At 38.0% G+C, this 20,294-nt stretch overlaps 2 protein-coding genes across 2 annotated transcripts; both read right to left on the bottom strand.

Annotated features, from left to right (window-relative positions):
- Positions 1-1,084: 1,084 nt before the first annotated feature.
- On the bottom strand, positions 1,085-8,881 carry LOC150086069 (uncharacterized). Its single transcript, XM_090373684.1, has 4 exons — positions 8,725-8,881; positions 7,313-7,433; positions 4,701-4,877; positions 1,085-1,199 (listed from the first exon to the last, which is right to left on the bottom strand). Exons 1-4 carry the CDS (start codon positions 8,867-8,869, stop codon positions 1,091-1,093), a joined length of 552 nt encoding a protein of 183 aa, XP_090229810.1. The 5' UTR covers positions 8,870-8,881; the 3' UTR covers positions 1,085-1,090.
- Positions 8,882-8,884: 3 nt separating this feature from the next.
- LOC150086068 (pancreatic triacylglycerol lipase-like) lies at positions 8,885-19,512 on the bottom strand (the record flags this gene model as incomplete). Its single annotated transcript, XM_090374788.1, has 7 exons — positions 19,480-19,512; positions 18,985-19,131; positions 18,606-18,711; positions 17,225-17,272; positions 11,029-11,136; positions 9,664-9,780; positions 8,885-8,985 (listed from the first exon to the last, which is right to left on the bottom strand). Coding segments are annotated over exons 1-7 (660 nt in total), but the record flags the coding sequence as incomplete, so codon positions are not given.
- Between the last annotated feature and the right edge of the window lie 782 nt (positions 19,513-20,294).

Genomic DNA, 20,294 nt, shown 5'->3' with positions numbered 1-20,294 from the left:
TATATGCCTTGCATCTACAGAACAATGCTCCTGTACAGAAATCCCATATAATATTTTCTGCTCATAGAGATTGCTGATTACAGGGATTATTTCCTCTTCCAAAACTGAAAAAACATCTGCGTGGCGTGGAAAAAAATTTTTTTTTCAGTGATCAGTTTTTTGGCTTTTAGGAGCATCGGCAACTAAGGCCATGTTGCTCCGCGTATATTGTCTCTAAATTGCGTCTGTTCTGTGGTCGATTTTCTGTATGCTGGACGAAAAACCCTAGTTTCCGGTAGAAAAAATAATGCTACCCTCGCCTGAGACCGACTAACTCAGCCACGTTGTGAAAACGGCCCTTAAAAATTCCTCACATTATCGACGGGATTCGAACTCAGGTCTTTACCACCCGGTGTGGAGAAGACGACGATCCTACCAACTTTGCTACCCACGAGGGCTCAGTGATCAGAAGGCACAATATGGCCTTAGCAGCCCTTGTGCCATTAAACAACAAACCAACAACAATAACAACCAGCAGTGATCAGAACACTTCTGTTTTTTTCAGGTATTTTCTCTTCCCCTTCAAAATGGAGGACATGTACAGAACTCAAATGGATATGCAGTATATTTATAAATGTAGTTTCTTTATTATTCGGCAGATAACTTTTTGAATGATCCTCGTATTTTGTCAAATAAACCAGTCATAAATCCGAATTTAATGCTTCATAATTTGTCTAATCCAACCTGACAGATCGTATCATCTTATTCTACAAATAAGATGGTAAACATTTCTATTTCTGCATTATCATTTAGTTCGGGTGCAATAATTTTATAAGTTAACTTAAAAAAACAAGAAAAATAATGCAGAAAATTTAATTTAATCTTTAGTTTCTCAAAAATTCTGAAAAATGGATAAGATGAATTTTTAAATGGGACGCTTTAAAAATGTTAACACTTATATGGAATCTTTAATCTGTATTTTGTTGAGATTTCAATATATAGCTTTTATATTTTCTTTAATCAAAAAATTTAATAAATTTGTGTTTTTTTATTTTTTTTCTATTTCATTTTAATTATCGAATATTAACCAGATCTCAAAGTCGGTGGGTTGTTATTCACTGTAACACTCAGAACTCTGAACGAACGAAGCTGTTTTACCAGACTGGATGAGTCCAGGTTGAACTGCACAGAAAGTTCTTCCTTCCGCTTCCTTGGACGAACTAGCAAAAAATAAAATAAAATGGTTTACTTACATGCAAGGTCTAAAGACTGGGGAAAAAAATGGTTTTCGATTAGTTGTAAAAACTCAGGACACTTCAGTTTTTACAGCAATCTACATACGCTGATATCCAAAAATTAAGTTAAACATTTAAAAAAATTCATATATATATATCTCAACATGCGCTCACTCTAAGAAAATACATTTTAATTATTTCGGAGTGGAGGTAATTCTGTGGAAGACATTGGCTGATTGGTTGTTGTAGAGTTTTAGGCGCATAAGTAACTTAGACCATATTGCGCCGAATATAATGTCTCGAAATTTCGTGTGTTCTGTGGTCGATTTGCTGTTAGCTGTACGAAAAGCCGAGTTTCAGGGATTAAAAACTGTGCTGCCCTCGTCTGATTAACTCAGCCACGTGATGAAAACACCCATGAAAATTCCTCACGTTATTGATGGGATTTGAACTCAGGTCTTTTCCTCCGCTGTGGGGAGGATAGTGATTATACCAACTGCGCTACCCAGGAGATAAAGAAATTGGCACAAAAATTTGGAGTTAGTTATTGAGCAACGAGTATATGAAGAAATAAAAAAAAAAATTGTTTACCACATTATGGTTCGTATGCTGTTTTGCTATCCAGCTGAGAGGGGAACTGCTTCCGTTTTCTCTGTGTTATCTCCTAGAATCGTTTAATGTTTCCTCAGCCGGTGGGCCGCGTTATATCCACCGGTCTAATGGTGTCTCGATAGCACAGTTATACAGGGTGTTTCAAATTGCCCGGAACAAATGTAGAAGCATGGTCTGCAAATAAAAATATACGAAAAAGGGTTCCTATAAATGTATGTTTCAAAAGACTTTATTTCCGAGCTATTAAACATTAATAAATTCATTCAAAACCGTGTAATTTGGTAAAGGTTTTGTTCAAATTTAAGTCATAAAAATATAATTGCGTAAAACGGGCTTTAAACATTAATAAAACATGCGTACCAACACTGACATGAATAGTTGAATTTTTCAGCTACGTGAATCATACCAATTACTCATTGAGTAAGTAACTAGTATGGCTGAATTAACTGATATGATCTTTATTTATGGTAGGGTTCATAAGAATTCCATAGCTACTATTCGTAGATACGCCTAAATATTTTCAATCCAGTCCGCGAATACCGAACAGTGAAACTATTGCTGCTGTGGAAAGACGATTTAGAGAAACTGGTATGCCGAAACCATTACAAGCAAACCTGGTAGACGGAGATTTCGATGAAGTGTGAATGAGGAAGAGCAAATTCTTCTTGCTGTACAAGTATCTCCTACCACACGTAGAAGATCGTCAAGAATCATAAATATTTCATCTGCAAGCGTATGAAGGCCATGAATAGCAATTGTAACTATTTCACAGCATGTTTGTGCAAGAATTGTTGTCAAAGATATGAATAAACATATAAATGCTTGCCAGTGGCTCCTTTTGATATGTACACGCGATCCTCAATTTCTCAACCATGAATCACGTTTTGAAAGAAATGGAATTCTCAGCCTTTGAAACACCTGAACCGAAGGAAACCCACATACGATTGTCAGTACTTATTATCTACACATTTTTTTCCCTTTAATGTTTGATGCTGTGTTCTCAGAAACAATTTTAATGGTTCTTATTTTTTACGCAAGGCTTTCAGGAATGGAAGAAAATTTCATTTCTTTCAGAAATGAATTTTTCTGTGGAACAGTTTGTGGGAACTATTGGAGGACCTAACCCCCTTGAAAATTGGCAGAGGATGTGATTTATTCACAACGATGCACCAGCTCACTTTTTTCCAAAATGTTTCTGGCTTTCTAAATAAGAAGTACAACAATCGATGGATTGGTCGGACTGGCCTAAAACAGTGACCACCAAGACTTCTGGGTGTAATCCATAGTTTTTCTACGCCTATTACCACGAAAGACGAGCTGAGAAATTGAATTTTGGAAACTATTAACACCATTAAGAATAGTCCTTAAATTATAAGACATGATAGAGAATGATTGATTCGTTGCGCTGAATGCTACACATTGAATCAAATGGAGGTAACTTTGGCCAACTGCTTTAGATGATTTCCTTTCAAAGGTGTATTTTAGTTTAGTTTTACAGTTTCGTAATTTATGATTAATGTTTAATATCTGGGAAATAAAGACTTGAGACTTGTTTATAGGAACTTTTTTCCTATTTTTAGTTGTAGAATGTACCTTTATTTGTTTGCGCAATTTTGAAACACTGTATTTAGCAAATTTGTTCTATAGGTACCACGATTTTTCCTTTATTTATTATATGGAACCATAGAAATGCGGATCTTTACTTCAAGTATATGCCAGTAATAACTTAAATGAGAAAGAAATAATGAAAGAAGTTCACTAATACAACTTCTGTTAAGAATCCGTCGATTATGAGTTATGAACGCAAACTATTTTTGAATTACTGTGCGCAAGGGCTGAAAAGGAGGGGCAACAGAATCTTTTTGTCAACAAGGAATTGATTTCAATTTTTTTACACTTTAATAATACGAAATCGGTCAATATATACAGGAGTTATTCAGTAAGTAGTGTCAACAGGGCAGAAAAAAAAAAAAAACAGCTTTATTTACAATTACTTTATGCTTATTCTCTAGAAGTAATCAGGGTGTTAAGGTGTTAGTGCTGACTACTGTACTTTTGAGACTGCTTAGGTTTGAGAAGAAAGTTGATTTCCTCATTGTGACAACATCTCCTGATTTGCTGTGACTTCAGCTTCGTGGATTGGACTTCTGCTAATGACTTTGAGTCTTCGTGGATTGGACTTCTGCTAATGACTTTGAGTCTTCGTGGTGGACCTACAAGTGTCAGTTGGGTCACTGGGGTCCTCACAGCCTTATGTTAGGACTTTTGTAGTTTCAGATACCTTCATGGCGTTGCATTGTGACGTGGACATTACATTGCAAACAAATTTACCCTCAGTGAGGGAATCTAAGATAATTGTACATTAATTTGTTGAATGGTTGTATATGTGTGACATTGAAAATAAGTGGCGGGGCTGCCGGGAAAGCTGACTGGGATCGCCTAGTACAATAAATAAAAAAGGACCACTCGTTGAATTCGATTCCAAATGTGCGAAGTCGTCTGATAATATCAACAGTCTGGTTTCATCGAAGACTGAAGAGGGAGTAATTACAGCGCGTACAGTCTCTTTGTCCAAAAAAGGTTGACCTCTGATTGGCTTCCTTATCTATGAAACAAATCAAGGTCCAAGGATTCATTTCGGGAGAATTGGGAAAGTGTTTAAGAATTTCTCATTGCCACCGCTGTTCTAACGCCTTCATAAAACCATCTTGCATTTCGTCCAAGGTGATCGGCACTGTTTCCAGGAAATTTATAATTACAATTTACAGCATTGAAATCATGATTAAGATTCAAAAATAATTCTGACAGTTTACAAGCGGTGTAAAGTACATTGCTGAAAATTACCGCGGTGTATTTTAAGAAGGTTTTACTTACCCGGCTTCGATGGTATTCATAGGATGGATCTGGACGTATTCAATTTTCAGAGGATGTTTGATGAAAATTAAAAGCGAAGAACTTTTCCATGTAAGGGTAAGACTCTTAATTTCTCCTAGATTCTTACTCGTAGTAACCAGAAAGTTGTACGTTTGACCAGGTTTGAATGTTGTGCCGCTAAAGTTAAAAAAAAAAAAAAACTAAATAAATGTACTTAAAATTTTGAGGCATGGAAGGTGTATGAACAACGATATTGAAATATTGAAATACATACAGCAGTAGTAATAACAGACATAAATACAAATGCTGGAATTCTACTCTTCGCCCTTGAGATTTTCGAATCGTCTCTTCTCTGGCTTTTTTGTCTTTTCACCATGAAGGGACTGGCGGTATAGTTACCGATCAATGAAGTTCTATATACATTTGTAAAGCTTAAACACAGAGATATTAAAAAGATCTTCCTAGTATAAAAATATAAATAGAGTAAAATCCCGTTATAACGAATACCGTTTCGAAACGACTTTCCTTATTAATAGTGCTTTGTACGTGTCGTTTCAGCCAAAAGAAATTCAACACAACGAATTACTTTCAAAAATCTACCTATGAATAAGTGTATTGGTTGACAACAAAAGTAAAACTGCGAAAATTATGATTGACACTATATGTATCCCGTATTTGAAATACGACTATGGGAGGATTTGCTTTAAGAAAACAAACAAGTTTTTAAAAGATGTATCAAAATAATTGCGTATCACTCCGTGTTATTAGGTTTTCCCACAGTGGCGGATCCAGAAGAGGTCGATTGCCCCCTCCTACACAAGCAGTAGTATGTAGAACTAAAAGTCTAAAAATATCGGGGTCAAAAAAAGTACCAATATCCATTGTGGCCCCGTTTATAGCGCATGTTCACGGACTGATGTGCGGATGTAAATTACTAAGTTCTCCAACAAATTTTGACTAAACGTGCAAATTAAGAAGAGCTACCGAACATACGAGTGTCATCAACTACAGCTGAAAAAGACAGCACCCCTGTCAATTATTGCAGTGAAGCATATGAAAATGTCATCTCAGACGGATTTACCCGAATGATCGAGTCTACTGCTTGGAGAATCATGGGGAGATTGGAGTCAGGACAGTTATAACGCCGAATTGAGGAATGGCTTGGTGTATTACAAAGTATCATCAGCAGGTTGTGGAATCGCTTCCAAGAAACCAAGACCGTTCGTAGACAGTCAGATCAGTATCTTATATCATTAACAATACCGAGGAAAGCTCTCTCTCTTCCTTGTCTTTGGCAATAAATACTTGAACGCTATCCAGCTACCCGGATGATTTGCAGCAGCGACAGGGACGGGTGTGAACCCAAGCCATCCAATATCGTCTGCACAGATATAGACATTATGCGAGACCTGTGGTGTGTGTTCCATTGAGTGCCCGAAGTTATAAGGCAAGAAAAATGTGAGCAATGAAACATTGCAAGACTATTACGAGGAATGGTGCCATGTGGTCTTCATACGTGAGTACAGTCTGCATATTCGGATTTTCGTCGGGTCGGTCCTAGTTTGTAGTGACAGAGAAATCCGAAACAACAATCCTGTGCATGCAGAAATACAGTTCGGCGCAAGGGAATTGCTGGTATGGGGTGACATTAGTCTCTGTGGTCGTAATGACTTCCACATTATCAGGAAATATACAGCTAAGATGCACACAAGTATACAGGTAAGATTCTGAAACCATGATCCTTCCCAGTACTGGTGGTGTATGCGAATAATTCTTTCTGATGGAGGATGAAAACTCTCAACCCCATAGAGCATAGCTAGTCAACAATATGCTGAAATATGAAGGTGTTGTCCGTATGCCTACCTAATCCTCTGATCTGAATCCCATCGAGCACATCTGGGGCGCTCTCTGAAGACATATTGCAGTTCGTCCGGACTGTCCAGTGACAATAATTTGGAAAGATCGCTACACAAGAGGGGCGACTGATTCTACGAGAAATCATCGATATCCTGATTTTATGGAGGCATCCCAGGTTCGAAACATGTCTATCGGTTTCTGGGGACCATACACGATACTGAACTCTTTTTCTGTGTGCAAGCTGTCCGAAAAGTGACAAAAATTGTTACTACAGACTTACAGTACTCTCTTTTTGATGTGTCATGGTTCAATAAAAGCCGCAATTACTGTTCACTGTGGCGTTGCTTGAAACATTTTCAACATACACTGATCGGAATTTGGCTTCAATAATTTCATGAAATATGTATGTCATATTTACACCAGCATCATTTGCGCTTACCGTGATCCCCTAATTGTTTTGACAAGTATAGTTAGGGATCACTTTCAAAATTACAGACTAGTTTTACAAGCGATAGAAATGCTCACTAGGCCGCTACAAAGTAGAAAAGGAGGCAAAATATTTTGTAGCACCAAAGAGCTGCCACTATTTCCTTCCTTTTCTCTTAAATAAAAAGGAATGACCAATTATAAGCCCACAAGTCTAAAAGCTCTCCACCTTAAATTTCCGCTGCATCATCCTGGCAAGGATGTTTAGAATTTTAATTTAGCAGCACAATTTTAAATTAAAAAGTGTAACATTTATTTCTTTTACTTACGACTTCGTGACTTGAAAGTTGTTGTCATTCAGCTTGCCATTAGCCTCAATTTCTATGTTTCCTGTCTGTTCAGACGAATCGCTGCCTTCAGCCACTTTAATCACGACATGATAGTGTCGCTCTGAAAAAAAGAAATTTTAATTCAGTTTTACAGCCTCGATAATCTTATGATCATAAAATAAAAATTCACCATTTAGAAAAGTAACCGTTTTTTCACTTCAGTATGGCGTTTCCTGAACACCAGTGAGACGGTATGTTTCTTTGATTGGATAAAGCTGACACATATTGAAATGAAAATTTTAAGAGGGTAAAATGAATAAACTTGAAGGTAAGGTCGCCTTATGAAGAATAAATGGAAATACCTGGGAAAGAAGAAGGAATTCGGTTGTCGATGCTCCATATTTTCAAAGTGGAGCTACAAGGCACTCCAGTGGGCGAAAGACGAACGTAGTGTTTTGATAATCCCTCAACTGAGGGAGTCTGAGTTTAGAAGCTGTAGCCCCGGCACTACGGACAACCATAAAGCAAACACAAATCTTAACCAGCGAAGCGCTCGAAGCCGTGAAAACCAAGGAATTTCGAATTTTTTTCCAAAAATTAATTTTATAAACCCAGACTAACTTACAGGGGGGGAAATCCTACTCTCCTCCTGAGATCAGCCCGAAGTTATAGAGCCCGGATTAAAGAAGACTAAAAATTCCTCAAGTCATCGATGCGAATCGAACCGAACTCAGACCTCTCCAAACTAGTGAAGAAACCTCTCCACTATGCTGTCACGGAGAATGCTTGTACATGGCATTACGAATGAGTATAACGAACCTGAACAGCGTTCTGGCTACCGTAACTGCTCAAAATGAAATCAATAAACTGAGGTTCGCTAGATACTCTTGACCCACTGGTTGCAAATTATTTCTACACCATTCTTTCAAAAGTAATTTGAACTTATGCTTTTAAGAAATAATATAATCTCGGTTTCCTAATCCGCCCATTTAAAATTCTGGATTCGTATAGTGTTAAACTTCAATTTGGTTTACAATTTTAATTTAGTTTACTTACATGTTGCTTGTTGTAGGGTTTCAGGCGCATCGCAAATTTAGACCATGTTGTGTCTTATATAATATGTTTGTAAATTGCGTGTGTTCTGTGGTCGATTTTCTGTTTGATGGACGAAAAACTCGAGTTTCCTGGAGGAAAAACCATGCTACCCTCTCCTGAGATCGACTAACTCAGCCACGTTGTGAAAAAGACCTATAAAAATTCTACGCATTGTTGACGGAATTTGAACTCGTGTCTTTTCCACGCGGTGTGGAGAGGACAGTGATTTTACCAACTGTGCAACCCACGAGGGCACATATATAAGCACTTGTGTTTGCAACGTGTGAAATCAATGAATCAAGCAAAAAAAAACTTACCGAAGTAAGGAGACTGTCCCCTCGTTGAGACGAAGAAGCTACGGTATCTGCCATCTTCTTTGTACTTTTCCCATTCGTTGGCTCTCATACCCATTATAGCACAACTTGATCCATCTGAACCACAGCTAGTACACTCGCCTTCCATGAATTTTGTCCATGACTCGCATTCGTACGCCAAGGGAAGATTTTGGTTAGAATTGATACTCTCTTCGAAGAAATCAATAGCTCTTTGATGATCACAGCTGGAAAGTCTTCGAATACCTGGAGAAAATGAACACCGCCACAACAATATATTCTTCAATTTAAGAATGTTATTGAACCACACCTAGGGTTGCCAGGTAACCGATTTTTACTAGGACAGTCTGGTATTTGATCTTACTAACCTGTAAACAGATTGAGGAAATACCGGCCAGTTATATTCAGTTTTCATTATAGCTGATTTTTGGAGTTTTAATAAAAATATCAACCATTGTTACCTTAGGCACAACTGCATTCTTTAAATCTTTATTATTTTCACACAGGGGTATTCCCGGAATTTTCTGTGGATGAGGCTAAAACAGTGTTCAGGGACATCATTAAGCTTTCATTATCATGTATAATTATTATCATGTATCATTATCATTATAAAAATACACATTATTTTAATCATATAGGGAAGATTGTAGCCCCTTTATCCCCTACCTAGGACCGCATATAACCAGAATAATAAATTTCAACTGCTTCAGTTTAAATTAAGTTAGTAGATTATTATTTTGAATGAACTTTCAGTTTAGTTCCATGGAAGTTATCCAGCAAACCTATGTATTTTGAAGCAATAACCACCAATACGCGAACTGGAAGTTGCGGATAAACGAAAGCGATAACTGTCTGGCGGTTTTCCTAAGGTTGTTACCTGGCAACACTAACTACACCATAAAAATCATTTAGGAACTTACTTACCTTCTACTAACCCATCTGTTATCCATTTAATAAATTTGTCAGTTGTGCAACCTGGTTGCTTCTCTCCATTATTGGGGTAGAAATCCACGTGGCCAACTGGATCCCGCATTCCAAACCCTGTGGAATAATATTGAAAACTTTTAAGTTTGTTTCGATTGCAATAGGTTGATTCTACACTATTGCCTTAATTATGGACACTTTAAAGAAATATATATAAATTTTCTTATAATAAATGTTTACTGCCATCACTTTGAATTCACAATTGTGTATTTTCTTTTAAAGAAAAATATATTAGTTGCAGTTTCAAAAAATATGAAAATTTTAAATATTTATAAGGTGCTTTATTAGTATAACAACCTAACAACTAATCTTTTACCCTCGGAACAGCCTGGATTCGTCGTGGCAGGAAATCAAGTTGTTAAAAGCATGTCACATAAATGCTGGTCCTTTTTGACTCAGTTACTTCCCACAGGTTTTGCAAATTGGAAGTTTGCAGATCTCTAGTCCGAAGATGTTGTTTCCCCATTTCACAGGTGCTCAGTTTGACCGAGGTTTGGTGACTGCGGGAGGTCACCAGAGTTGTTTAAGTAGGCTGAACTTAAAAGTTATTTAAGTTCAGTCTACTGTGGCCGAACTTAAATCATGTTTCCTAGTGTATTAGGGCAGTAATTAGAGATAAGGTTTGATTTTGTTGAAGAAAGGGCACTGTCTTGATCGTTCCATAAGATATGGCAGCAGATCGAGAAAAAGAGAGAGTTTTAAGAGGAACCTTGGCGCCTCCGTAGCCAGGTGGGAAGGAGCAGCAGTGCGTAACACACGCTTCTTGATTAGACCGCGATTCGAGCCCGTCACCACCAAATATGGAGAATGTGGAAAGGTCAGGGAATGACCACCGCATATTCCGGAGCAATATGGCCTTAGTTGCTAATGCTCCTAAAAACCAAATAACATACAACAAACAAGAGGAACCTTGTGGACGAGAAAGTGTGGGAGATTAACATGAGCATCAGCATAGTCTTAGTCCGTGTTGAATAGAAAAGTTTACAAATACTTGAACGTATAATGGTTGTTCTAAGGCATTAGATTTTATCCATCATGAAATCTTGTATTGTACGTTCCACTTGAAAGTTCCTAGAACAGCTTTGTGTCCTGATGCCGCGTAATTTTCTTTTGTAACGGTTTTAAACAACGAAGTACTGTGGTTTGAATAATTTTCGTTATCTTAGGCTTCTGTAGATTTTATGCACTATCTTTTTTCGGCTTGTGTGATGTCCGAAACCTACTGAATCTACCAATCGAATCAATTAAACCAGGTGGCTTATAAATTACTATATCTACGATAATTGACAATAGTGGGTTTCTTACCAAGGGTACTGCTGTCACTGTGTATAACATCTACAAACAGAGCATCCTCGTCGTCTAGACGAACTGTTTTTGGCATTCCACTGAAGTATGGAGCAGCTGGATCCAAGCCTAAAATGAAAAAAAAAATTACGTATATAATTTCGTGAATTTCAAATTACAGTATACCAAAATTACAATTCAAATGTTTATTGTCCTAATCACCAAAATTGATCTCCAAAATTATTGGGTAATCGCCGTTAGCGCCGTGGTGGTCAAATCACACCTGATTGAAAAGGTGTGAGTTCGAATCCTGTCGATGACTCCGGGAATTTTTATGAGCTGTTTTCGCAACCTCGCAGAATTAGCCGATCTCAGGCAAGATCTGTATGGTTTTTCCTCCAGGAAACTCGGGTGTTTCTTCGAATCCTCATAGCGTTAGTTGTTTTGGCGCTCAACACATACTTACTCCCGAAATTGTCTCTTAACTACCGATCTTCGAACGATCCTAAGCGGGTAGGAGAATCGGGACATTTTAGGAAACCGCCGGTGTTATGACCTTAAAAACTATGTAACATGTTCTATCTATAGCAATAATACTCTGAACTGCGCTTAGATTAGAGTGAATGCTTAGTAAAAGTTTTGAACTTTTGGGAACATCGGTACAGTTTTTGAAAGATATCAATTCTCTGATTCTGAAAATTACACGTTACATGTTATTGTATATGAATTTATTAACATTAGATGCGTTTCCTAATGAAAGAAAGGAAATCCATTCTTTCATTAGAAAAATTTTAAATGATCATAGCTTTGCCCTTGTGGCTGGCTTGGTGGTTGCGGTTAGCTTCCTACCCACCCTGTGGGGAAATGAGTAGGTTCGATCCTGTCGCTACAGCAGAAGTTTTTTATTGGCCTTTTTTCACAGTGGGGATGAGTTTGTCGTCTCGAGCAAGGATTGCATGATTTAATCTCCCGAAACCTCGGGTTTTTTGTCCAATGAACAGGCAAACAGACTGAAAGATACACGTAATTAGTTGTTGGATTTTAAGCACATCAGCAATTTAGGCCATATTGCGCCGTATATATATGTCTATAAATTATGTGTATCGTCGCTTTGCTGTTTGCTAGATAAAAAATCGGAATTTCCGGGAGAAAACACCATGCTAATCTCAAGTGAGGCCAACTAACTCAGCTACCTTGTGAAAAAGGCTGGTAAAAATTCCTCGCGTCACTAATAGGATTCGAATTTTGGTCTTTTCCACCAGACTATATTATTATAGCCCGTATTATATTATTATAGCTTATAATATTATTATAAAATGATCCCTATAAAATCGGGATATGATTGAACCAAGGTTTTCTGTGTTAATTTGTAAAAATCTACTAAATTTAAAATAAATACAGTATGTCCAAAAAAATTAATTATTCCAAAATATAACAGTGACATGATGTGTTATGAAACAGATTATACTCTACCCTCCAAAAAAATGTAGGTTATGTTAGGTGTTAGTGTGTGTTAATCAACTAAGCTATTAGGCGTCAGTATATTGTGTCTGTAATTGCGTATTCTTCAAATGGTTTGCTGGACCAAAAACTCAAAAGTCGCGTTTGCTATACAACCCCTAATCTTAGTTACACTGTGGAAAAAATCCACGAAAATTTTTCACTTCATTGAAAGGATTCGAACTGAGACCTTTTCAACCAGTGTAAGTTGAAAACGATAATTGTGCTACCATGAGAGCCCTCCAAAAAAAAGTATTGGAACATACGTCAGTTTCAGTTCTTCATCACGGTCGCCTACTTCCGTAGATAGAAGTCCCCATCCTCCCAAACCCACCTTGGAAAAAAAAAAAAATAATAATAAAAAAAAAAAAAAAATATATATATATATATATATATACAGGGTGTCTCAAAAATATTGGTACAAACGTTTAGGGGAGGTAGGTAACATCTAAAGGAATGCGAATCGCATAGGAACCCATAACCGGAAACGTCACGGGAAAGTAGTAGCAGAGGCACAAGAAGCAGAAATGACACAAGACAGTAATTAGTGGCAAACATTTATTTGACATAATATTAACAATGGAGTACGAGATGGATGCATTTCATGATGTTACAACAGATGCTCGAAGGTTCCACCATGAGACGCGATGCATGCGTGACACACCGACGCAGCATGGATTGGGGAACACACGGTCGAACACACCTGGAGTTTCTTTGACAGTAGCAGCAGCGCAGACGAGTCTCGCCACGAGATCCATTTCCGTCTCCACAGGCGATTCATACACGATAGATTCGAGGGCCCCCTCCACAGAAAGAAATGAAGGCTCGATAAATCAGGTGAGCGTGGGGCCAGGCAACGGGTCCACCACGGCCAATCCATCGACGCCCAAAATGCCTGTTCAAATGGTCACGAACACACCTTCCATAATGGTCAGGCGCCCCGTCATGTTGAAACCAAATGTTGCGTATCACATTTGCTGGAACATCGTCAAGTAACCCTGGTAGAACTTGTTCAAGAAAGATTCTATATTTAGCGGAGTTCATGCGAGATGGTAACAGGTATGAGCCGACTAAGCAGTCACCGACCATACCTGCCCACACATTTATTGCGAAGCGAGGTTGTGCCGCATGGGGGCGCACACTGTGTGGGTTGACCTGAGCCCACACATGAGCATTGTGCTGATTTAATAAGCCTTCCCGAGTGAAATAAGCCTCATCCGTGAACAAAACATAGGCTGGAAAATTCAAGTCTTGAACACTTTCTTGGAGAAACCACTGCGCAAAAGCCACACGTGCAGGATGATCTTGGGAGGAGCAGTAACTGAACCCTTTGGAGATGAAAGGGGTTTAAGGAATCGTCGTGCCAGACACGCTGTACACTGCAACGAGACACTCCTAAGGCAGAGGCAATGGCACGTGTGGTGGTAGTAGGATTATTCTGGACGGCATTCAACACACTTTCTTCCATGGCGGCAGTTCGCATCGAACGTGGTCTGCCTGCACTACTCCTGTTACCTCTAAATGAGCCATAATCGCACAAATTTTGGTGCACATGCGCAAACAAACGGTGGTCCGGTACATGTCTGTCTGGGAAGCGTTCTCCATAAATTCGTTGAGCGGCTCGTCCATTGCCCTCTGCTAATCCATACACTAGATGCATGTCTGCCAGCTCATAGTTCGTATATCGATGAATGCTTTTCGTGCAGCGACTACCACTTGAATGAGTAAACCAGAAATTTTCCCTCTCGCGAACTGATGAACAGCGCCGTCTACCGATTTACGGTGACATTTCCGGTTATGGGTTCCTATGCGATTCACATTCCTTTAGATGTTACCTACCTCCCCAATATTTTCGAGACACCCTGTATATGCGAACCCACCTAATAATATAATAAAATGTTCTTGAGGATTTTATCCGACCCCGTGGGTGCGCCTATAGCGGGACATGTTGGTCCACTCTCGACGTTCCAGTTCATCCAATAGGTGTTCCATAAAGTTCAAACAGGATTCCGCACCGGCCATTTCAACTTCCGCACATTCATATCCATCGGCTATACCCGAGCAGCACCAGTCTTATGGCATGGGAAATTATCCTCTTGGTTTAAAATGCGTAAGACATTTTCAACCAGTGTAGGACGACGATAATTGCGCTACCATGAGAGCTCTCCAAAAAATAGTAAGACACAATAAGGGCTTAGTCTCAGGTTAGTGGCCTTGATGTGCCTTAGTTGCTTTGGTGCTTAACACTGACTATGGAATCTGTACTTAGCGCGTTCGTACAGACTTCAACCTAAGCGCCTAGTTGATGATTTTGCAGGGATATCTGATGAGATTGGCGTATATCCTTCCGGGTATTCTTTGAAAATGAGCTTCCATGGTCTTCCTGTGCGTTGCTAGTGCAATCACCCTTTCATTTCATGATAACATTACTGACGATCGACGTTGGGCGGTGTAAGCAGTCAGTAATTGCACGAATCGTCAAGCCAGCAATGTGACATCTGGCAATAACACACCTCTCGAACTCGACTCTAGGCACCATGACGAAAAGAACTAACTTGTGTGGCTCATACGCCTTCCTTACATACTGGCCTGAGTCATTGTTCATCTCTGGCAGTTGGGTGGACTATGGAAACGGGAGTTCGAATACATTTTTGGAGAGCAGTGCAAGCAGTTAATTTGCAAGGACAAGAATTTTGTCCTAAATATTGAGCTGTGATGTTTACAATAAAAAAGTTCTTTACTGTGCGGCACCCTTTTGGGCCATCGAGAAAATGAGGCGATTGTGCAGTCTTTAACCTGGCAATCGCTGCCTTCCAAGATATTTCCAAAAGCCATCTTGCGGTCATTCCGCTTCAGCTTGCAATGGTGTTGTGTATGGTAAATGCAAATGCAACTAAGACAGAGACATCACTACATTAATGTCTGTAATAGCATATATTCTTCGGTCTGTTTGCCTGTTTTTTGGAAGAAAAAATAGAGATTCCTGGAGTTAAAAAGCATGCAACTCTCAGCCGAGAACTGAAAAACGGACTAACATTCTAACATACCGAAATAATGCATTTCCCTGTAGCCCTACAGTTTTTAATGATTTGTTGTCATCAACATTTAGAAACAATCTTGATATTAGAGATCTTGAGAGATACAGATACAAAAAAGGGTCTTGTTATCTTATACTTTGAAATCAGCGGAACTTTTTAATCCCTTCAAGCATTAATAGTCACGCATTAATCCAGTGGGTTTAGAAGGTCAAGGATTCATTAATGACGTCATCTTCGAGACTGTTATCGCATAACTAGCGTTGATAAAAAAAAAAAATGGAAGGTATACGAACTCCACGTTAGACAGCCCTCATCGGAATCAAATGATGCCCTAGCATACATTGATGCAGAATGTTTTTTGTTTTTGTTTTTTTTCAAAGGCTTTATCATTTGTCCTTCTTTTGTTTGTGAGTACATTTAGAAATATTAAAATAGACAGTTTGTAATCAGTACATTGAGAAAAGGATTGTGTTGGAAAATAAGTCTTTATTAAAGGAATTTTTCATTTTATAAAAGGAAATTGAATGAATAAGGAGGAAGCATGCTGGCAGATCAGAATTGTTTCCAAGAAAATTAGAAATAAAATATGATCAAATTACCAAAATTATTTTTGATTGAAATCCGGTTTTTTTTTTTTTTCTTTTAAATTCCAGTCTGACTGAACGTGTGAGATTTTATTCCTGCCGGGCCGAATTAGATGGCCGCGTGATTTTCATCGTGAAAAGCCAGGCGTTTCACCCCACAAACTAGGAAGTCAACCATTTAAGACAAATTATTTTAAATATGCCGATATAGTTGTTTTCTTTGGTGGGGGGAATCCTCAAAGACAGTGTGGTGTTCTCGCCACTTGTTACTAATTTGTACAGGCCTGAGTTTAAATCCTATGAGACTGGAATAATTCTTAAGATCTCTTCACTAGGAGCTTTGATCAGGTACGCGTAAGGGATATATATACAATGGGCTGAATCTTTGAGGTAGGATCTACATGGGTCGTCCTACAAATAGGAGCTGCAAAATGAGACAAACTAATCGGAATCAGCCAACAATTATCTTAATAATGAGAAAAAAAAAAACAAACTATTCAAAATCTAGTAGGCTGGAGAGGGCCAAACTTGTCCTATATGAGCATCCCCCTTCCCTGAGTCTAAATTAGGAAAGACAAAATAGAAAGGACAGCTCTTAAAGAGAGAGAGAGAGAAAGAGAAAGAAATCGATGTCGGTGATTGTTTACATTGAATCAATATCAATCATTTTCTTTCAGTTTAATTTTGAAACTTCTCCGTTTAAATTTAATTTCAAATGATTTGGTTGTATTGATTGTAACCGCTAATTAGTGATTTCATTAGTCTGTTTTTAAGAGTTTTCAAGAATATTTCAATAATACGATTTATTTAAATTTCACAGCAACTTTTTTTTATTTAAATTAAAATACGAGCTGCGCATAAAGAAGAATAATATTCGCAGGTAAACATCGCCGTTGAACAGATTTTTTAAAGAAATTTTTGTTTGTTTTACTATAATATTTTAAAACAGTTTTTACTTTTTATTTTAAAACAATTTTCTATTAAATAGCTATGAAATAATTCAGAAACAAACCACAGAAACGCCAGATATTAAAAGTTATTAAGAGTAAATATGAGGTTTAATCCAGAGTATTAAATTTCACCACATGTACCCACCAGTAATTCGACCTAAGCCTCTTCCGCCTTGTTGACTGACAGCATCACCTACAAGAAGTAAAGAAACCCAAGAAGTCAACGACATCATTACTATTCGAAGTATTTTTGAAAAATGGAGATTCACGTTTTAGATACATCTGGAAACGCAATGTACAGGGTGAGGCAAGGAAACGGGTGATTTTAAAAACTCAATAAATTAAATAAGGAATGTGCATTTGCCAAATTAATAATATGCCGTTTATTTTTTGAAGATGATATACTAGAGGTGACCACTGTCTCTGCGCCAGCATTCTTCTGATCTTAGGAACATCTCCAAAGAAATTCTTTCAGCTCTTCAGTATTGTATGGGAGATGAGAGTACACCTTGCTTTTTAAGAGTCCCCAAAAAAAGTACATGCTGACAGGTCTGGGGACTTTAGAGGCCAAGAAACGTCACCATTCCTGGAGATGATGTAGTTATGGATAAGCAGTAGTAGGGCGTCCATTGACATCCTGACATTGTGAGACGTTGCGCCATCTTGTTGAAACCAATTGGCCTCATTAACTTGACGAAACCTAGTGGCTAGTTCATCAATCAAGAAAGTTGCAATTATGTTAACATAGCCATAATGTTGTTATATGAGTCCGTAATGCCGTGAGATGAAATTGCACACCACGCTGTTGTCCGATCATTGTATAATGGTTGATGATGGACTTGATGAGGGTTTTCTTCCGACGAATAACGAAAGTTTTATTTATTCACAAAACCGTTTAGATGAAAATGAGCTTCATCAGACATCCATAGATTGCGAATAAAGTCTTCATCAAGATCCATTTGAGTTAGCGTTTCTTGCCAAAAATTTTTACTGGTAAAGAGAACACGAGGTTTTAATTCTTGTAGTTCCTGTACATTTTAAGGATGGAAATTTAAATCCTGGTGCAATATTCGTCGTATACTCTTAATGGATTAGTTCAACGACAGTGCATGTCGTCGTGCAGAACGCTTTTGACTCTGTGTGAGAGCGGTCCTGACAGTTACGATGCTTTTTAGTGTACCGGTGCCTCTTATTCCATCTGGGGGATCTTTCTGAGAGAAGAACCAGTTTCTTCAAAATTACGCACCCATGGCATAAACAGACGGAACAGGATCTTGACGCTTAACTTTAATATGAACGCGAAATAAACGTTGAGCGGCCTAGTAAATGTTTGTTTTTGTAAAATTCCTTGACGGCAAAAGCACGTTGGGCACCATGCCATGGTTACTAAAAGGCACGATGTGAACAAGAGTATGTCGATTGACGCAATCTTCTTCACCACACCGGTATTCAGGAAACCAGATTTTAAAATCGCCCGTTTCCCTGCCCGCCTTGTATAATTCGTTTAAATTATCTCTTGTACTTACCCTCAGTTTGGTTCTTTCTCTGTCGAGCTCCAACATAGCCAGCGATGTGGGATCCTAGGCTGTGACCAATGACATGACAATTTTCTGGTTGAATCCCACGGTATTTCTAAGAAAAGCGCAGAGAACTTAAGTTGCATGTGAAAATATTTTTATTTAAATTTTAAGCAACTAGTAAAATTTATAAATAAAATTTTGACTAGTACGATAGTGTTACATATCGTTGAATACGAACTTAAAGGTTAAACCGTAATACAAATGCTATTTTAAAGAAACCCATCAATGATGTCACGTGTGAGTCCATGATGCAGATAAACAGTTTCCAATCCATGGACAAATATATCAGTGATAAAGTTTCCTAAACTACCAATTCTGTACTTACGTTAAGTAAGTCAATCCAATATGATATTTCTGCTCCAACAACTCTAGTATTAGCAGTAGCTTGATAATATGGAGGCATGTTGCCTCCACTCCAATCCACTATGCCGACGGTATAATCGCCAGAAAGTAGAAGAGCATCTTTCAGAGCCTACAAAAATAACAAAATTTGCAAGAAAAGTGTGACGTAATCTATAATATCTGATGTGATCGCTTATAATTATGCAATTTATTAATGTAACTGAGTAAATGAAGAGCACTGTGGATAAAATCTTTCTCGTACGATCTTAAAATTTTAACTTAAAATGTAAATTTAAATTTACATTACAAATTTACTAGTTTCTTTCATTTGAAATACTCTTCTATTTACATTTTATCACTTATATATTTATTTTTATATGTATACGGTGAAAAAATAATTAAGTACTCTTTCTGAATGCTTTCAACTATCGATCAACTAAACCTCGAAATAAATTATAATTATAACGTCGAAACCTACCAACATCCAAGGCCCAAAAATTTCACTGTCCATAAATCCATGGACAATGAATATGGTTAATCTCGTAGGATCCACTGGTGCATCATTCATCGATTCTTCAGTAGACAGTAGGCGATAGCCTTGCTTGGGATTCTCCCTACTGTAGAGGAGACATTTAGTATTGATCAATGTCCGATCATTTGGAGGCGGATTGAATGGCCTTTTCGTTATACTGATAAAATCATCTGTGAGGGGAAAGCAGCCGATGTCATCGTAGCATTTTGTTTCATAGGCCCCTATAAAGAAACCAATACTGTTGAGTCTCGTATATACAATAACTAGGTTAAGTTAGGCACGTGTTAAATGCCAAAGCAACTAAGGATATAATGCATTGGGATACTGTCGCTGTAACTGCCCGGGTTCTTCGATTGGTTTGCTTCACAAAAAAACTCGAATTTTCAGGAGAAACTACCACACGACCTTTCCGAGACTAACTTACTCAGCCAAGTTGTGAAAAAAGCGATAGAAGTTCCTCGTATCATTGACAAGTTTCGAACTCAGAACTTTTCTAGCCAGCGCGAGAGGATGGTTATTATAGCCACTGCGCTTTCCACGAGGGTCTTAATTTTTATATTAAAATACTCTTAAAGCTGGAAAAACTCTGAATTCTGAGCAACAAGGCAACAACATTAGTTGACATGTGAGGAAAACATCCAAATTTAAGTGTTTTTGGATATTGCAAGGTGTAGTTTAAGTGTTTTGGATATTACACGCTGCTAGACCTCTTCCAAAAATGCGTGCCTTTCGCGAGGTTTTGTTACTTTGGAATAGAAGAA

The sequence above is a fragment of the Mastigoproctus giganteus genome, chromosome 5, assembly GCF_048544385.1.
Source record: "Mastigoproctus giganteus isolate SK-2022 chromosome 5, ASM4854438v1, whole genome shotgun sequence".
In the NCBI taxonomy this organism is placed as follows: domain Eukaryota; kingdom Metazoa; phylum Arthropoda; class Arachnida; order Uropygi; family Thelyphonidae; genus Mastigoproctus; species Mastigoproctus giganteus.
The sequence above is the reverse complement of the archived record's forward strand: the minus strand, read 5'-3'. Positions and strand labels throughout refer to the sequence as shown.